This window comes from Furipterus horrens, unplaced genomic scaffold (assembly GCF_987537825.1).
Source record: "Furipterus horrens unplaced genomic scaffold, mFurHor1.1.pri manual_scaffold_11, whole genome shotgun sequence".
NCBI classification, from domain to species: Eukaryota; Metazoa; Chordata; class Mammalia; order Chiroptera; family Furipteridae; genus Furipterus; species Furipterus horrens.
This window is the reverse complement of record NW_028327181.1, coordinates 57,359,113-57,377,996: the sequence shown is the minus strand read 5'-3', so window position 1 is coordinate 57,377,996 and position 18,884 is coordinate 57,359,113. Positions and strand designations below refer to the sequence as shown.

Genomic DNA, 18,884 nt, shown 5'->3' with positions numbered 1-18,884 from the left:
GGGTAAAAAATTTAAGTCATCCTTTACCATACATAATACATAGTATGAGAAGACAGATGTAAGAACTTCCAGGGGTCTGCACTAAGGGTGAAATTGGCCCCCCAGCAAAGATGCTGCTGGACCTGTCCGAGGAGCGTAAGGAGCACCTGGCCTTCCAGCCGCAAGTGGAGGGCTCGATGGTTGCCAAGTTTGGGCAGATTGTGGTGCAGTTCCTGAGGCGAGGTTCAAGCCCCAAGATCTATGATGGCGCTGCCAGAAAACTCAATGTGAGTAGTGACACTGTCCAGCTAGTATGGAAGGATTAACATACTTCCTCACTGAAAGCTCAAAGCTCATGAACTGAACAAATAAATTGTTGCTTCAGCTCTACCTGGATAATTGAAAGGAGATCGGAACTATTCTGAGTGAATTGGCACCAGACCTTTGCAGTTACCACAAACCTGAATGGCAACTAGACATGCAGCTTGTAAGCAGAAGCCTCAGGCAACAGATAAAACCTCCAGTGACTATAAAGCTACACCTTCATCAGAACGGAGATCACACCACCAAAGTTCTGCAGACAGACCCAGCCACCCTGCTCCATTTGGTTCAGCAACTGGAACAAGCATTGGAGGAGATGAAAACAAACCACTGCAGGAGAGCTGTGCACAATATCAAGTAATCCCAGTTTTAAGATTAAATCCCTTTGAAGTGTTTGTGAAATAATGATATTTTTAAAAAATTAATTGATGGTGATAACTACACATTGACTCTATGAAAGGTGTTTTTCTATGACAAGATGTGATGTCACGTTCAAAGACTAATAAAGACCTTTCCCGGTGCTAAATGTGGTCACCCTCTTGGCAAATTAACATGTATTTTATACTTTAAATGTGTAAATAGGATTGAATCAACTGGAAATGAATCTCTACTGTTCCTATTATCTGTACATATGAATGACTATCATTCTTTTAGTACTTCTTTTGACTGCTTAACTGTTATTTTCCTCCTTATTGACCAAAAGGTAAAAATAAAATTCACAGTATAATACTGTTACTATTCAGAAAAGAGAGAGAGAAAAAAAAAGAAACTTCAGTGTTCAACAGTGGTCCAGAGCAGAACAAAAGGAAAAATGGAAGAAACTGTTGAAATAAGTACTTTATTGTTGGAAATTTTACCATCTCTAGTTTCTGAAAAGAAATAGACTGCTACCATTCTAACTAGTTTGGTGTATCTAGTTAAAAACAGCTGGCTCTACTAAAAGTAAAAGCAAGTAAGTTACAGTGCTTCTGCTGAAAAACAGCAAACTATTGGATACTACCACTAAAAAATGAAACCAATGGAAAAGAGCAATTCAAATAACTAAGTCACGTAATTTCCCAAAATATGTATGACATTAATAGAGACAAGCGAATAATATGATTTTTAAAATGAACTTACCCTGAAATAAGAGAAATTACAGCTGTTGAATAAATGTCACTCAAAAGCAGTCTCTTGGCTTTTTCTTACACAGCGGGCAACTTTCCTTTTGAATTCCCCATTTCTGTCTTCCCTCCATTCTTTCTGTAGGTACACAAGTGATATCAACTGGTTTTATGCAAACTCTTTTTAAAATTTCAAATGTTAATTTTACTTTTGAATATAATGCTTTGGCAATATGTTAAGCTGATAAGGTAGAAAAGTAGTCAAAAAATATTTTTCCAAGGTACTCTGCTGGGATAAAAGAGGAGAAATCCTCCAAGCAAATCACTTTTATAGGCAAAAATTCTCTTAAAAAAGGGAAAAAAATCATAAAGAGCATTAACAGTTTTATATTATACTGAAAAGAAAGGTAGAACTTACAAATAAGATACTCAGTCTATCTCAAGGATTTACCAAATCTCCCTGATGAAGCAACCAGAAAATAAAAAAGACATAAAAGTGCCTCCTATATAGTGTAGATTGGTGGAGAACATCAAATTGAGAGGATATGTATTGAACACTAAACCTCTATATGTTGAAATGTGTGTGTTAGGGGGATGGAGAGAGGACTAAGACCGAGAGCAGGGAGATCAGATAGAAAGCTAAGCTATTACAATAATGTGGGGAAGATGTAAAAAGGACTTGAGTCAATGGCAGATGGGGAGCAAGGGGTTTAGAGAGACTGCATAATGTAACTGACCTTCTCTGATGGTTGAGACGAGACTAGGCAAGGATAACTTGCCCAGTAAAGGACAGATTGGTAGATGACCGTTCCAAAGCAGGAACTAGCTAATATATATATCTATAATTTGTTGAATTCACTATGCCATAACCAGATAGGTTATATTATCATCTGTATTTTATATAAATGGGGAACCTATGAATTCAATAGGACAAAAAACATATGTTATCTCTTTGCTCCCCTGAGACCCTATTAAAATGCTCTTATGGGAATTTTTTCTAACGGTATTAAGTTATGTAGTAATGGGGAAATTTTTGCTGGAAGACCAGACGATAGAAGAGTAACAAAATATGCAGCAGAAAAGAAAAAGTAACAGCCTTAGAAAAAACTCAATGGAATCAGAGCAAAGGAGGGAAAGAAGCTGTTAAAAAAGAACTCTAAAGAAGTTAAAGTTTGAAGATGGTAAACCTGAGAATTAGTGAGAAGTGGGGTTGAAAATAAAGAAATAGAAAGTCTGTATTTCACTCCCATTTCTCTCCAAAATTATAATACCTTCCGAAAATAATAATGATGCCATAAGGATTTTATATAAATACATTGAAAAGTACTAGAATTAGAGCTGCTAGTATTTTGGTACTCAAAGTAATTACTTCATTTGGCATTTAAATGACACCCCTTCTCTTAATGTCTGGCCTGCTACCCACACTCAAGTGAAACAAATTATGCGCACGTGTGTGCGTGCACACACACACACACAATTGCAATTTGCTTTCCTAGACCCTCATTTCTTAACCATGAATGGCAAGTTGTATAGAATTCCTAGAGAGTTATGAAGTAGTCTTCAAAATACAAAAGAAAAACTGACCTCAGGGAAAGAGACTTCAGAATTTAACTTTTAAGAATCTCTAATTAGAATCCCCAAGAACACTATTAAACTCTTCAAAGAGTAATAAAAGAAATTAATGAAGACCAAGCATTTAAAATTGAAAATGAAGATTCAACAGAAAATTCTAAATCAGCACTATTTTAGATGGAAAAGATACCATGAGTCAATTTGGGTTATAGCTACACGTTCAAGAAAGTACAGAATGCCAAATGTGAAAAAATTCTCAAAATAATTAAAAAGGTAAATTTCCCACAGCTGAAGTCGTCAAAGTATACAGTGATTGCTCACTTATTGCGGGTATTACATTCTAGATGCCCCTGCGATAGGTGAAAATCCATGAACTAGGAGCCTTACATTTATTTTAGTATTTATATATATTTTAAGGCTTTATAAACCCTTCCCACACACTTATAAACAGTTCCCAGTCCCTTATTAACCTTTTCCACTTTTATAAACACTACTTATGTTCTTAAACATATTCTACACCCTTAAACCTATGTAACTTTAACACATGTATACGGTACCGCAAAATCCCATGATATAGCAAAAATCCACGATAAATAATTAAATATAATATTTTTTAAAATCCCGCGATACAGTGAGGCCGCGATAAGTGCACCACGATATAGAGAGGGACTACTGTACATCATCTACAGAAATGGAAAAATTTTACACAATAAAGTGAAAATTCAGAAGACCAAAAATCCAGAAAAGGACCTAAAGGGTGGGAGAGGGAGAGACGGGAAGGAGGGAAGGGAGGGAAGAGAGGGAGGAGGAAAGAAGGAGAGGTTACCTACAAATATAGAAGAATCAACCTAGCATCAGCTTTCTCATCAGTAACAATAAATACTAAAGATAAATTCTGTAGAAATTTTATTTTTTCCCCTAGGATTCAGTAAACAAACTATAAAGTCAGGATAAAAACACTTTCAGACATGTAAGGACTTAATTCCCAGATACCCTTTCTAAAACATTACTCTGGATGAAGAATAGTGAAAGAAAGAAGTCAACCAAAAAGGTTGGGGGTGGGGGTGGGGGGCTGGATCCAAGAAACAAAATGGTTCTATACAGAAGGACAGCAAGGGGAGAAAGGAAAATTCACGGAAAGCAGCCAAGCAACAGACTGAATCAATCTAATTTGAAGCCAAAAATGGAGGGATCCAGGAGAGAGATCGCCAGAAAAATGAGTTTCCTGAAATAGGTATCACTGATTAAGAGGTTAGAAAAACAAACCAAAACTATATGGAAATATGATAAAAGGTATGCAATGCAAGAGAACAAAAGCAAGTAAAAAAGGTAAACACAACTGTTTACAAAAAAGCTATGGTTTAAATATGAGACAACTAACTTGTTAAATCAGTAAAAGCAGTAGTGGGTTTCAAGAAAAAAAAAATGGGATAGATTTTGCACAGTCTGTGAAGTCAAGTTTGCATATTTCTACTTTATATTAAGGCCTACTTCTACCCTTATGAAATGTTTAGCACCAAGAGAATGACTACTTTTTCAGTAGGTTCTGTTGTTTCAAGACTCAGCTGTTTTGAAGAATTAATAATTTTTCCTTATTCATACTGCCAAGTATTTGTTCTTAATTTCTCCTTCCCGAAGACTGAAACTTAACTTGTCAGTTTCTGATCTTATCTTAAAAAGCTGATAGTTGAAAATGAAATAGTAACTACTTCTCTCAAAATGATTTTATAGGATTTTTTAAAATCAGTTTTCACTGCCTTGTATTTTTTGAACTCATACTTGACTAAAGAGAAAATTAGAATAGTGTTCTACCAGTTTTTACTTCAATTTGATTACTAAATGTAAAACCTCAAAGTCATAGACAAAGGGGTTATCTATGTAGTGTTTTTCTACATATAAGATCTCATCCACCTTTTTATATAGATTTGAAGTAACCCAAGAAAAAAAGGTGAATTTAATCTCCTTGCTTTCATATACACTAACAAAAGTTCTAAGAGTAAGAATGAGAATAAAAGGTTCTTCAAAGGACAGACAGCTAATGAACAAAGACAATAGAAGAAGACTAATAAAATATAATGTTAGTATAAAATATAAGGTGGATTCTGAGATTCTGGATTTTTAAGATTTTATTTATTTGTTTTCGGATAGAGGGGAAGGGAGGAAGGAAGGGGGTAAGAAACATTAATGTGTGGTTGCCTCTTGTGTGCCCCCAGCTGGGGACCTGGCCTGCAACCCAGGCGTGTGCCCTGACTGGGGATCAAATCGGCCAACCTTTGGTTCGCAGGCTGGTGCTCAGTCCAATGAGCCACACCAGCCAGGGCTGAATTTTTAATAATAACCAAAAAGGCCAAAATAAAGAACAATATTGGAGAAATTTGAGTACGGGCTGTATATGTATATTCAATAATAATAGTACTGTATCAATGATAGGCTTGTATTATGTGTATATGTTCTTAGAAGATACATGCTGATATATTCAAGTACGAAGAGTTAGAATATCTGCAAAGTATTCTCAAACAGTGCAGCGCAAAAAAAAAAGAAAAAGAAAATCTCCACAGGCATTTTCATTTAATTAATGCAACTTTTTTATAGATTTGAACATTTAAAAAATAAAAACTTGGGAATAATAATATGGACTTGATATTAAATCTTCTTAGGTATGACATGTAAGATGGTGTCCTTATTCTAAATGATGCATGTTCAATTACTTAGGAGTGACACCTAGTTGCATCTGTAACAGATTCAGAAGAAAAATAAAAATGGATATAAATAGATATTTAGACACAGACGCATACACATATTGACATATAAAGATACTACAGTTCTAGCTGAGTTTAAAAGGGAGGGGATATGTGCATGTGACCATCTTACCGCAGCATCAACATTAGCAGGTGAGTCTCCATTAGGGTCTGCCAGCATAGAAATAACACTAATCATGATGGTTTCCACGGTGTGAATGGGGAGCCAGCGCTCCTCTGGTTTTTCATAGCCATATTTATCTTCACCAGGCTCATGAAGAATAGAAATGCATACATCACCATTTTTATCAACTGCAAAATTAGAGAAAAACAGTTCTGTTTAAAATAGTTGAAATAATTTGTCATACCTAAGATATCTACTATAGATGTGGTCCCGATTCCATAGTATCTGTAATAAAACAATGAATATAAACAGAAATTAATTTCCAAAATGGAACCTGTTAACCTTCTAGGAAGACCATAGATTTTATCAACTAGGATTCATCTGACTAATTCAATAGGAATATAAGCTATCTTTTTCATTTGTGCAAAACTTCAAAATACCTGGCATGTAGATGTTGCCTAGCATTTACATGTAGTAAATACAGCGATAAGGTTTTGTTCAATGTCATTTCTTTATAACATAGATGAAATGCCGAATGAACTTATATCTTATTGTAATCAATTAGCCAGCCCATGGGAGAACTGGATTCATTATCTGTCATTTAGCTTAAAGGTGCAGAACCTAGTGATGACCTTAAGTGAGGACTTACTGAACAATGATATGAATAAACAGCAACTACTGAATCTATTCTTTATTTGTAGAAAGTATATGGTCCAGACACCAGAAATGAGTTTCTATGTAATGATTTCCTAGTATCCCCACTAACTTACTAATTAATATGGGTGACAAAGGGCCAAAGACTTATCTAAGAAAAAAATGAGAAGTACCACCATAATGCACCTTTTAAATCAAATATTATATTTGGGGGAAGGTAGTATACTCAGATTCACCAAAGAAACATGCCATATTGCCAGTGAAAATTCAACATAAATATAGTTTCCTATAAAGCTATTTTAAAATCCAAGCCACAAATTAATTGTTGGTCCCCCCACCCCCCCAAAAAAAAGTTTTTTAAAGGTGAGGTTCTAATCTACTAACACATTTAACTCATGTATTAGTGAAACTATCAATACTTCACAAATCTTTTTTTTTAAGGATTTTATTTATTTATTTTTAGAGAGAGGGGGAGGGATGGAGAAAAAGAGGGAGAGAAACACTGATCTCGCCTATCGTGTGCACCCCTGATCGGGGACCAAACCCACAACCCAGGCATGTGCCCTGAGAATCAAATTGGCGACCCTTCACTTTGAGGGACAATGCCCAACCAACTGAGCCACACCACTCACGGTTCACTAATCTTTTATCATGAAATTTTCTCCACTGCAAAAGAAAGTATACGTCCTGTGGAAATACTAGAACTGGAAATAGTATGAAAGACAGAAAAAATTTTAAAAACTTGTGTAAAAAAATTTCCAACCAAATTTCCAAATCCCATAAATAACCAATGACAATATTTATGTGTATTTAAATCCTAATTTCCTACCTCAAGTTTATTTTTAATCTCATAACTTAAACACTTCCCCTGATATTATAAACTCTGGGTAACCATAATCAAAGTTTATATGTATCCCTTGCTCTATGACAAGTACTTCTTGAATGCATACTGTGTGCAAGGCACCTACCAAACGTAAGAGGATACAGGAGTGCATGTGACATACAAAGCCTGTGCCTTCATTGTCTTATAAATTGGCTTTTATATAATGAAGGGTCCTCTTCCCAACCCACCCCTACCTCCTAGTAAAATCTACTAACTAAAATGGAATGAGTAAAGTAGATAAAGAGGCAAGAACAACAAGAAAACTTGTAACAGCATTATAAAGTTCAACATAAAATGTTTATACAGTATTAGGATGCATTCCTTACTTATTATATAATAAGGATTGTGTCCAAGTCATTTTATTTGAAAACATGATATTAAATGTTTGTACAGAATTTTATCAGAATCAATTTAAGATTATTTTCTTTTAGAAATTATCATCATATTCTAGTGTCTTCAAATTTTTACCATGTGCCATTTCATTTTAAACATAATTTAATTTTTTAGAATGAGAGGTTTTTAGGTTTAATACCTGTTGACAAATTACATTTAAAAATATATACTGGCATCAACTCTACATGAGCTGACAGTTTCCATTGCCTCTTCACTCAGAATTAAGATTTTTCTTTATTGATAACTTTTAAATTTCATAGAAATTTAATTCTAGTTTAATTACTTTTCTAGTTTAATTACCTTTGGGAGTGAATATTTTCTGTATAGGGAAACTATATGCGCTATATACCTGAAAGTAATACAAATTAATATTGCATGTAAACTGTAATTGAAAAATAAAACTTAAAAATAATTACTGAAAGGCAAAAAAAGTAAAAAAAGGGAAGTCATCAAAAGGAAAGAATAAAAATATGTTAGAATTTAAAAAACCATATATGTTTACTCTTTTGTGAAACGTCTGTTCTTATCCTTTACCCATTTATGTACTCAGTGTTTAGTTTTTACTTTACAAACTGCTTCTTAATTTTTCCCATTTAATTTTTGCCTATACATTTTCCTTTCATTTCAATGCCTCAGTAATGTTCTTTATTGCTGGCTTTATTATCTCACCCAAGAATTCTATATTGCATTTAGTCGCCATTTCTCTTTACACCCCTCTTTTTAGTCTTTCGATGTTTACTGCTTTGGAAATTAGATAATTCTTATCCCCAACACTAAGCAAATAATTGATATTCACTACTATTTTTTTTAATCACTTGAAACTTTTTACTCCATTTAGCATTTTAATTCACTTTGCCACTTGGTGTGAAGAAAATTCCTAAATCCATTTCCCCATAAATAGCTGGCTAACAACCTGGGTTTCAATTACGGAAGAGAAAAAACATCTCTTCTTCCACCTTAAAACTAACCTACCTGAACCATACAAACCCTTCAAGTAATCTATTTCTTAAGGCTGTGCATCTAGAATTAATGAAAGTCAATTTACTCTCATCTTCTCTACTTATTCAGTACTTGGGTACTCTATTTTATTGGAAACTGGTTTCTGCCCCCTATCAGGATGCTATGACTATTCTCACAAAGTAGTCTGAGAACATATTCTCCTGAGTGCTTCTAAAGTCAACCCTTCTGGGCCAAAATAACCGCCACTGTTGAGGATGCCTTCCGGGACACATTTTCCTCCCTTAGTTTCTGTGACACACTTCTTTTCCTTGGTTTGTGAGCTATTCTTACTTATTTTCTAGGGCTCCTTTTCCTTGGTCTGACTTTTGATGTTATCCTTACCTCCCATATTCATCATCTCCTCCCCGGGTAAATTAACTCATTTGTTCTATCACAAAGTTACTCATCCCTCCACCCCCCACTTTACTGAATGTAATTAACACATAACATTGTGCTATACATTACCTGTTATCTTGATTCCAATAACTCCCAAGGCCCTGAGCTCACTGCTGAGCCTTGGACTAGTGTATCTCATTATCTAACTGGATATATGGGAAGTGTATCTTAAGTCAAAAATTGAATGTATTTAAGCTACACAAAGCTAATCTTTACCTTATAGTAATTTTTACAACAGCCTTATTGAGATATAATTCACATATTTGAAGTGCACGATTTAATGGTTGCTGGTATGTTTACAGAGTTGTACGACCATCACCATAATCAATTTTAGAACCTATCATCCCAGAAAGAAATCCTATACACATTAGCAATCCCTCCCCATGCCCCTCAACCTTCCCCCAAGCCCTAGGCAACCACTAATATACTTTTCTATCTCTATGAACTTGCCTATACTAAACATTTCACATAAATAGAATTATACACCATGTGATCTTTTGTGACTGGCTTTGTTCACTTAACATGTTCCCAAGGTTCATCCATATTGTAGCAATGTATCAGTATCTCATACCATTATATGGATATTACATTTTGTTTTTCTGCTCATCAACTGATAAACATTTGGGTTGCTTCTACTTTCTGGTTATGACTAATGGTGCTATGAACATTCACATATAAGTATTTTGTGGACATGTGTTTTCAAGTTTCTTGATTATCTAGGAATGAAATTGCTGGATTATAAAGTAACTAAATTTAACCTTTGGAGGAACAGTCAGAAGGTTTTCCAAAGTGGCTGCACCATTTCATATTCTTGCCAGTAGTGTATGAAAGTTGTAATTTCTCTGTGTTCTCACCAACACTTGTTTATTATGTTTTTTTTTTCATTATACTCATTGCAGTAGGTATGTGTTACTTTACTGTGATTTTGATTATTATTTTGTAAATAATCCATCTATTCCAAATTCTTACCCCTCCATTACCACCCACATTTGGTAGTCGACAAGTAAGAATACTAAGTTTTCCTTTCTGCCACTACTCTTAGTTCAAACTTTCATTGTCCCTTACTGGAACCATTAAAAAAAAATCCTCATCTACCTCCTGCTATCAGTCAGCCTTCCCCTTCCAATCTTTCCTCTGAGTATAATCTTTCTAGAAGAAAATACAGTCATGATAAATCTACAATAAAGCTTTAAAACTCATTAATTTAATGAAGTTTCCACAGCCTAAAGGACAAAGTTCAAGGTAGGCATTTACATATTCAAATTTCTGTTTAAGAATCATATTCTCTAACTTCCTCTTTTATGCTACCAATATCTTGTAACTACATCACTGTACTCTCTCAATTTGACCATTAAGTTTACATGTCCAACTTTGCCTTATATAAACCATACTGTTCTTACAGAAAGAGACCATAACTGATTAATCATTATTGTATCTCCAGTGCCTAGCAGATACTCAAATGCTCACTTATCCTCTCATTCTTATTTCAAAATGAATTTTCGCTCTTTTCCTAATCTAACTCTTCCTGCACTTGCCATCATTGCACCATCACCTCCTCAGTTACCTTTTCTTCACAAAGTATCCCCTCTCTCAAATCATCTTAATTATTTTACTCTCTCATGCCTTCTCCTTAATGGCCTACAAAACAAAAAGGTCTCTTCAACCAAAAACCCAAAACAAAAAAACAGAACAAAAGAAAAAAAATAACACCCGTTTCATCAGTTGCCCCCTTAAACTACCTGAGCAACTGCCATCCTCTGAACAGAAAAGAAGTGCCAGAGATCGCACACAAACGTGCTGTCATTTAATTCTCAAAGTGAATCTAAGTCTCAAAGAGGCTTTGTCCAGAGTTATACAGCTAGTCTGGTGTAGCAACAGTCAGAAGCTTTGTCACATCTTCTTTTAAAATAAGTGTAAAGAGATTGCCTATTACACATCAAATAATTCAAGTGAAGCAGGAGAAACTGCCAAAAGGCAAGGAATAAATTTCAAAGAAAGAAGAGGTGAATGTCTTTAATTAGTGCACCCATACTTCATGTAAGAAGACTACTGTACACGAATTCTCCCACAAATAAATTGTTAGAAGATATTTTTCTTCATTCTTTCTTAAATTATTAGAGAGATGCTTTTCTTTCTTCCTAACAAAAATAACTGTAGGCACTGCTGTCTTAGATGCAATGAAATATGGTGGGTTCCCTCGGTTCCCAATAGTTTTTCATTTGCCAGTTCTAGTCTCTCACAAGACCCACCTGTTTTTTTTAAAGTATATTTTATTGATTATGTTGTTACAGTAAGTTCCAATTTTTTCCCCCTTTGAAGACCCATCTGTTTTTCAATATATACTCCCTATCCAGGCAATAATGCCTTAACTTATTCAATAATCCATTACTCTCTGATTGTTGTTTAAACTAATAAAGGTTTTCTACCTTGCAACCGAAAGAACCCGACTATGAGAAACAAAATGCAGATTAGTGTAGGAGTATAAAAAAGACAGCTAAGCCCAGACTGGTATGGCTCAGTTGGTTAGGTGTTGTCTCGCAAAGCAAAAGGTCATGGGTTCAATTCTCAGTTAGGGCACATGCCTGGGTTGTGGGTTTGGTCCCCTGAAGGGGATCATTCAAGGGGGAACCAATCAATGTTTCTCTCCCTTTCTCCCACACTTCCCCTCTCTAAAAATATATAAATAAATAAACAAATAAATAAATAAAATCTTTAAAAAATAAAAATAAAGACAGCTGATTACAAAATACGGATAGTCAAAATACTTAGAAAATAAATCCTTGCAAGCTCATACAAAACAAGGCCAGAAGTTCAAGGAGACTGTATATAATAAACATGGCTTATCTAGCCTAACCTTTGGCTCACAAAGTAAGATTTTAAATGGTAGCACGTCCTTGGGTAAAAAGTCAATGTCTCTATTTCATGAACAGTAGTATTGGATGCTTTCCAAAGTTTAAAACATATAGTATTGTACCTCATTTGATGCTCTCAGTCATCTTATAAGGAAGGTAGGATATTCCCTTTTTTATAGATAAGAATATAGATAAAAAGGTCTAGGAGCTAAGATGAAAAATATATAATGAAACAATCCAGATTTAATTACTTCTGTGCTCTTTTGTAATAGCCAATGAGTCACCTAATGCTTTTGAAATCATGTCCTCGCCCTGCCTGGTGTGGCTCAGTGGATGAAGCGCCAGCCTGCACACTGAAAGATCACTGGTTCAATTACTGGTCAGGGCACATGCCTCGGTTGGGGGCCTGCACGAGGCAGCTGATAGATGTTTCTCTTGCACAATGATGTTTCTCTCCCTCTCTTTATCCCTCCCTTCCCCTCTCTCTAAAAATAGTTAATTTTAAGAAAAGATTATGTCCTCAATTATAAGAGCTTTATTAATGCTGAATAGCATTTCACCCACCAAACTTGCCTCTAGTTTGGAACATCATAAGCCACATCATGAGACTCAAAGAGCTAAAAACTAAGTAAATAAATAAAAATCTTTTTTTCCACATGATCTCTGTTACTCCTTCTCACTTAAAAGAATCTAATGCATGGCCATGCACATAATAAATACAATGAACTTAGTACAAAAACTCAAAAGTAATTTCATTGAGAACTATAGCTTTCTTAATGACCTTGAAAACTTCAGTGATAGGTTATCACATTTGTATGTGTAAAAGTAAAACTAGATAAACTTACCATTTGGGTGCCAGATTTCTGTAATGAATTTCATTTTAGGAGGCCGGAGGGGATAATCTTTTGGGAAAGTGAGATGAGCCTTAAAAACACCACCTTCACTGGAAAAAAACAAAAACAATTTCTTGCCTATAAGTTCCTGCTTATAAGTAGACAATAATAAAACAAACAAAGACAATGAAGCTAGTGCTAACAGTATAAATGAATAATATGGATTTCAAGCAGACAATTTACTTACTCAAATACTCAGGTTAAAAAACTGTCATACCTACACCACCTTATTAAACTCTCAAAAAGCTAGTAAAATGAAATAGCTCAAAAAAGATATCCAAATCAGTTCACATTATCGCTGTGCTACAAACCTTTCTATCACTTCCCTCTGCACTTAAAACAAAATTTACAAGGTTTAACACTGACTTAGTGATCAAGTTGCCAAATCGCTATGTTGATCTGAAATCATCATTCTCCTTTCTGTTCCAGCCAGTCTTCTTCTGTTTCCCAAACACAACAAGCTCACTTTTTTTTTTTTGGCAAGGGCAAGTGCACTCAACCACAAGAAATGACATTTCATGGAGAAGTGAAATTGACATTCAAGAGCAAGGCTTCCTGGCCTCGAGTTCAAGATGGTGGAATATGAAGATCCTGAGCTCACAGCCTTTCACTGACAACAAAACTATAACTACATATATAACAGCTATCTCTGAGAATGACCTGAAGACTAGCAGAACAGATTTTCTACAACTAGGGATATAAAGAAAAAGCCACACTGAAACTTTCAGGGTAGAAGGGGTAGAGAATAAGTCTAGTCAGGACCTACCCTTCCTCCCACATCCCATGCAGTGACTCACAAGTGGGAGGGATATCACAAAACCATGGATGTTGTCCCCAAAGAGCAAGGATCCAAGCCCTACCCTGGGACCTGTACCAGAAGAGGAACTCTCGCAACATTTGACTTTGAAAATCAGCGGAGCTTAGGTCTGGGAGAGCCAAAGGGCTGCAGGACACCCAGGTTGCACTTTTCCTGAGTCCTGGCATAGAGGCAGCAGTTTGAAAAGCATCTAGGTCATACGTGAGGATGATACATTGACTAATTTTAGGGTGTGTGCTGGAGGAACAAGGATCTATTGAACTTTCTCCTCAGTCAGAAGTGCCGGCAGGTGCCATTTCTAACACTCTCCATTAACCTTGCAACACTATTGGCCCCACCCAGGCTAGCACCCCTCTTGCCTTGCCACGCCCAGTGGACAGCCTCAGTCGGCACCAGCACACAGCCGTATGTCTGCAACAGCAAGGCTGGGCCTCATAGCCAGCCACACTGAAGGAAGGCCTGACCTGCACACCAGTGAGCCCTCAACAGTTGTGGCCCAGGTCTCAAAGCCAGCAGGCCAGAGACCAGCCTCACCTGCCAGTGTGTCCATAAAAGTTGTGGCCCAGCCACTACAGGAGGCCACACTAGTTCACCCAGGGAACATCTCTAGAGCACCTGACTCTGGTGACAAGGGGGTTTCCACCACTGGGCCCCACAGGACAACTAATTAAGGATACTTATTTACTAAGTGGCCTTATTAAGACCTACCTAATTCACTGAAACAAATAGGCAAAATGAGGAGAGAAAAGAATGTGTCACAAACCAAAACAAACAAAAAACCACATGCACACAAGGCACAAACTCCAGAAAAATAACTAAGTGAAACTGAGGTAGAGGTAAAAATTATAAAAAAGGGCTTATTGTACCTGAAGAATATAACAAGTGAAAAGAAAACTACACTGGAGGGTATCAACAGCAGATCAGATGACAAAGAACAATGGATCAACAATTAGGAAGACAGGATAGCAGAAATCACCCAACTGAAAGATTAAAAAAACAAAACAAAACCAGAAATTAAAAAGAATGAGGATAACATAGGTACCTTTAGGACAACATCAAGAGTACTAACATTCAAATCATAGGAGTCTCAGAAGGAGGAGAGAGAGAGAGAGAGAAAGGGACAGAAACCTATTTGAAAAAATAAAGGCTAAAAACTTCCCTAACCTGGCAAGAGAAACAGACATCCAAGTCCAGGAATCCCAAACAAGATGAAACCAAAGAGATCCACACCAAGACACATTACAATTAAATTGTTTTAAGTTAAAGAGAGAATATTAAAAGCAGCAAGAAAAAAAAAACAGCCAGTTACATACAAGACACTGCCCTTAAGACTACCAGCTGACTTTCAACAGAAACTTTACAGGCCAGAAGGGAGTGGCTCAATACATGTGACACGATAAAAGGGAAAAAGCCTATAACCAAGAATACTCTACACAGCAAGGTTATCATTCAGAATAGAAGGAGATCAAGGTTTTTTCAGATAAGCAAAAGTTAAAGGAGTTCATCACCACTACTAAACCAGCACTACAAGAAATGTTAAAGGAAATTCTTTAAATGGAAAAGGAAAGGCCAAAACTAGAAATAAGAAAAAATATGAAAAAAAAACATCTCACTTGTAAAGGCAAACAGATAGTAAAGACAGTAGACCAATCACTTATAAATCTAGTATAAAAATAATTTAAATGGGCATAAGTACATATTAATCAATAATTACTTAAAATGTAAACTGACTTAGTGTTCCATTGGAAAAATGACTGAATGGATAAAAAAAATTAAAAAGCAAGACCCTTATATTTGCTGCCTACATGAGACTCTAGATTAAAAGAAACACAGAGACTGAAATTAAAGGGATGAAAAGTTATTTCATAAAAATAGAAAAAACAAAAAAAAAAAACACAAAAAAAACAACCCCAAAGAGCTGGGATAGCAATAGTTATATCAAACAAAATAGACTTTAAAACAAAGACTAAAGCAAGAGACAAAGAAGGACCCAGCAACTCCACTTCTGGTGTGTAACTGAAGAAACCAAAACAGTAATTCAAAAACATATATGCTCCCCTATGTTCACTGCAGTGTTCTTTATAATAACCAACATATGGAAGCAACCTAGGTGTTCCTCAATAGATGAATGGATAAAGAAGTGGAGATATACATGCACACACAGGAATATTACTCATTCATGAAAAAGGACGAAACCTTGCCACTTACAACAACATGGATAGATCTAGAGGGTACTGTGCTAAGTGAAATCAATCAGAGAAAGACAAATACTGTATCAGTTCCCTTATGTGTGGAACCTAAAAACAATTAACAAATGCACAAAGCAAACAGAAATTAAATAAAGAGAAACTGATAGCTGCTAGAGGGTTGGGAAATGGGAGTAAGGGCAAAAAAGGTGAAGGGGATGAAGAAATACAAATTTATAAGTCATGGGGATCTGAAGTACAACATAGGGAATACAGTCAATAATATCACCAGAACTTTGTATGGTGACAGATGGATAGTGGACTTCTGTGCTGATCACTTTTTAAGGTGTATAAATATATCTCACTATATTATAACCTGAAACTAATATAATATTGTATGTCAACTATACTTTAATTAAAAAGAGCTTTACATTCCAGAACAAAAATTATTAGACATCAGACAAAAAAAAAAAAAATGCACCACAACAAGCTCTTTCTCATCTCAAGAGTTTATACACATTTCATTTGGGAACAGATGTGCTGACTTTACATTCATCCATCCATTTACTTATCTCATCATTTAACAAATATTTATTCAGCTTTATTATGTGTCATACACTAAGAGTATAGCAATGAACAAAGTATAAAGTCTCTCAAGGAGTTTATATTCTAGTGACTTTCCAAAGTAGTGCTGTGCAACAGAACTTCCTACACACTGGAGATGTTCTATATTTCTGTGGACCACTATGGTATCCATCAGCTACTCGAACTATGGCTAGTGAAACTGAGGAACTGAATTTTAAGTTTCATTTAATTTTAATAGCCATATGCAACAAGTGACTACTGTTTATCAGTGCACTTCCAAAGCACTGCAATTTACTTAGGAAATGTGCTTGAAGAATTATTAAAATAACACAATGAGTCATATATGTTAACGATGAAAACCAATGAGATGAAGTCAACCTTATGAGGCAAAAAATGGCCACAGTCCTGCCTTGTGTCCTTGGTACTGGCTGCATCTTCTGTTTGAAATATCTGTCTTCCCTGATCATTCAGAACTCAACTTAAATGTTACCTCTTGAGAAAGATTTTAGTTGATTATCCAAGTTTAACAAGCCACTCTGTCCCTCTATCACATTGACAAATTTACTGCAACAGCAATTCAAGTATCAGATTCTTTTAATGTTCAATGTATATACCATCAGAGCAGGGCAATATGATTATGTTTGTTTCAGATCAGTGAGAAACAGAATTCTCAATTCATTAAATGATTTTCATTCAATGAATATACATACATTGATTATCTTCTTGTGTGAGGCACTGTCCTATGTAAAAGGATATAACTGAACAAGACATTAAAGAGCACTGGTTTTCATGCACTTATTCTAGTGGCAGAGGAAAATATCAAGGAAAATATCAGTAATAAGCACAAATGATATGAGCAATTTATTGTTAAAATTTTTTAAAATCTATTCGATAAACCCATTTGTCTTTAAAAGAAGAAAATGTGGGGGTATGTTTACAAACAAATAGAAATATGTCTAAAGCATAACACCAATACATAACAATGGTTAACTCTCGAGCACAGGATTATGAGGTCTTTTATTTTCTGCTTTGTATATTTCAGTATAGCTACACTTTTTAACCACAGCAAGTATTAATTTTTATTACCTTTTTCTGATCATAAAAAGCAAAATTGGAGAGAGGGTTAATAAAAGAGAGGTAGATCATTAATACCAAATAGTCCTGAACACTTGGACTCAAGTATAAAAAGTAACCTTGAATGCCCTGACTGGTGGGGCTCATTGGGTTGAGCATCGTCTTGCAAACGAAAGGTTGCCAGTGCAATTCCCAGTCAGGGTACAGGCCTGGGTTGTGGGCTGGGTCCCTAGTTCGGGACATGTGAGAGACAACCAGTCAATGTAGCTCTCACACATCCATGTTTCTCTCCCTCTCTTTCTTCCTCCCTTCCCGTCTCTAAAAATAAATAAAATCTTAAAAAAAAAAAAAAAAAAGTTTGAAAGCCCAAAATAGAAAACAGCCAAAACTTAATGTAAAAGAACATCAAAACAGCTACCACAAACCCAAGTACTTTATTCCACTGGTGAGGCCATTTCTCAATATTCAGTTAGCTTTCCTTAAATTTTGATTGATTATATCCTCCTAAGATCTTTCTTTATATTAGCTGATTGGAACCCCTATCATAAAAAAAATCACCTAGTCTCATATTATTTTCAATCTTTAAAATGTCAATCAAATTTAATTAATAGATTATCCTAAACCATTTAAAACATATAATTCTTACTCTGTCTGCAATGCCCTCACCCATTCTGAACCAACTATGCTATTCCTTAGTTTTTCTCCTATAGGTGGACTCCTTTACCTGTGGAAATACTGTTCTTAAAAAAAAAGTCTTGGTCAGTGGTCCCAAGTCATGGGTGCCAACTTCTAGTGAACAACTAAATTAGCAAACTAGAGGAACTCAAAAGACCCACAGGGTACAAACACTGCAGACTAAATATTAACATGCCACATGTTCACTGTTTTTCAAATATACAAAGATGCTACTGTGATGAGCAAACTGGAAGTTTATTTAAAAGCATCAATGAATTAAAAATATCTTCTGTTCCATTATATATTCTCTTCATCACAGATACTCGTCGTCGTCGTCGGCAGCCGTCCGTCTCGAGAGACGATGTATGTGTAGCTTCTTAAGAGTCCATCTGCACCGCCGAGAATGGCTGTGCAGTCCGACTCGGGAGTGACACGGTATCTGTCTCCTCCCGTGTTGAATCGACATCTTGCGATGACGCTGGAGTGTCCTCTCCAGTGAAGCTGAAGCTACAGAGCCTGGGCAGGGTGATATGGAGGGTCTGCTGTTGCCCATGCAGCAGACCCCCCCTCTCTTCGCAGCTGAAGGGTCCAAGGGAAAGACGGAGTCAATACAGCTTGGCTTCAGGTGCGCCGCAGGAGT

The 18,884-nt window shown here is 35.8% G+C and overlaps 1 protein-coding gene and 1 pseudogene across 1 annotated transcript in view; one reads left to right on the top strand and one right to left on the bottom strand.

Annotated features, from left to right (window-relative positions):
- The window catches only part of UBE2G1 (ubiquitin conjugating enzyme E2 G1), a 103,990-nt gene that overhangs the window by 6,920 nt on the left and 78,186 nt on the right, over positions 1-18,884 (bottom strand). Inside the window, exons 3-5 of the mRNA XM_090291526.1 lie at positions 12,860-12,957; positions 5,847-6,025; positions 1,420-1,542 (exon numbers count right to left, since the gene is read on the bottom strand). Coding sequence (XP_090147652.1) covers positions 1,456-1,542; positions 5,847-6,025; positions 12,860-12,957 — 364 coding nt within the window. The 3' untranslated portion in view covers positions 1,420-1,455. The remainder of the gene's footprint in view (positions 1-1,419; positions 1,543-5,846; positions 6,026-12,859; positions 12,958-18,884) is intronic.
- On the top strand, positions 111-661 carry LOC149997815 (COMM domain-containing protein 2 pseudogene; annotated as a pseudogene).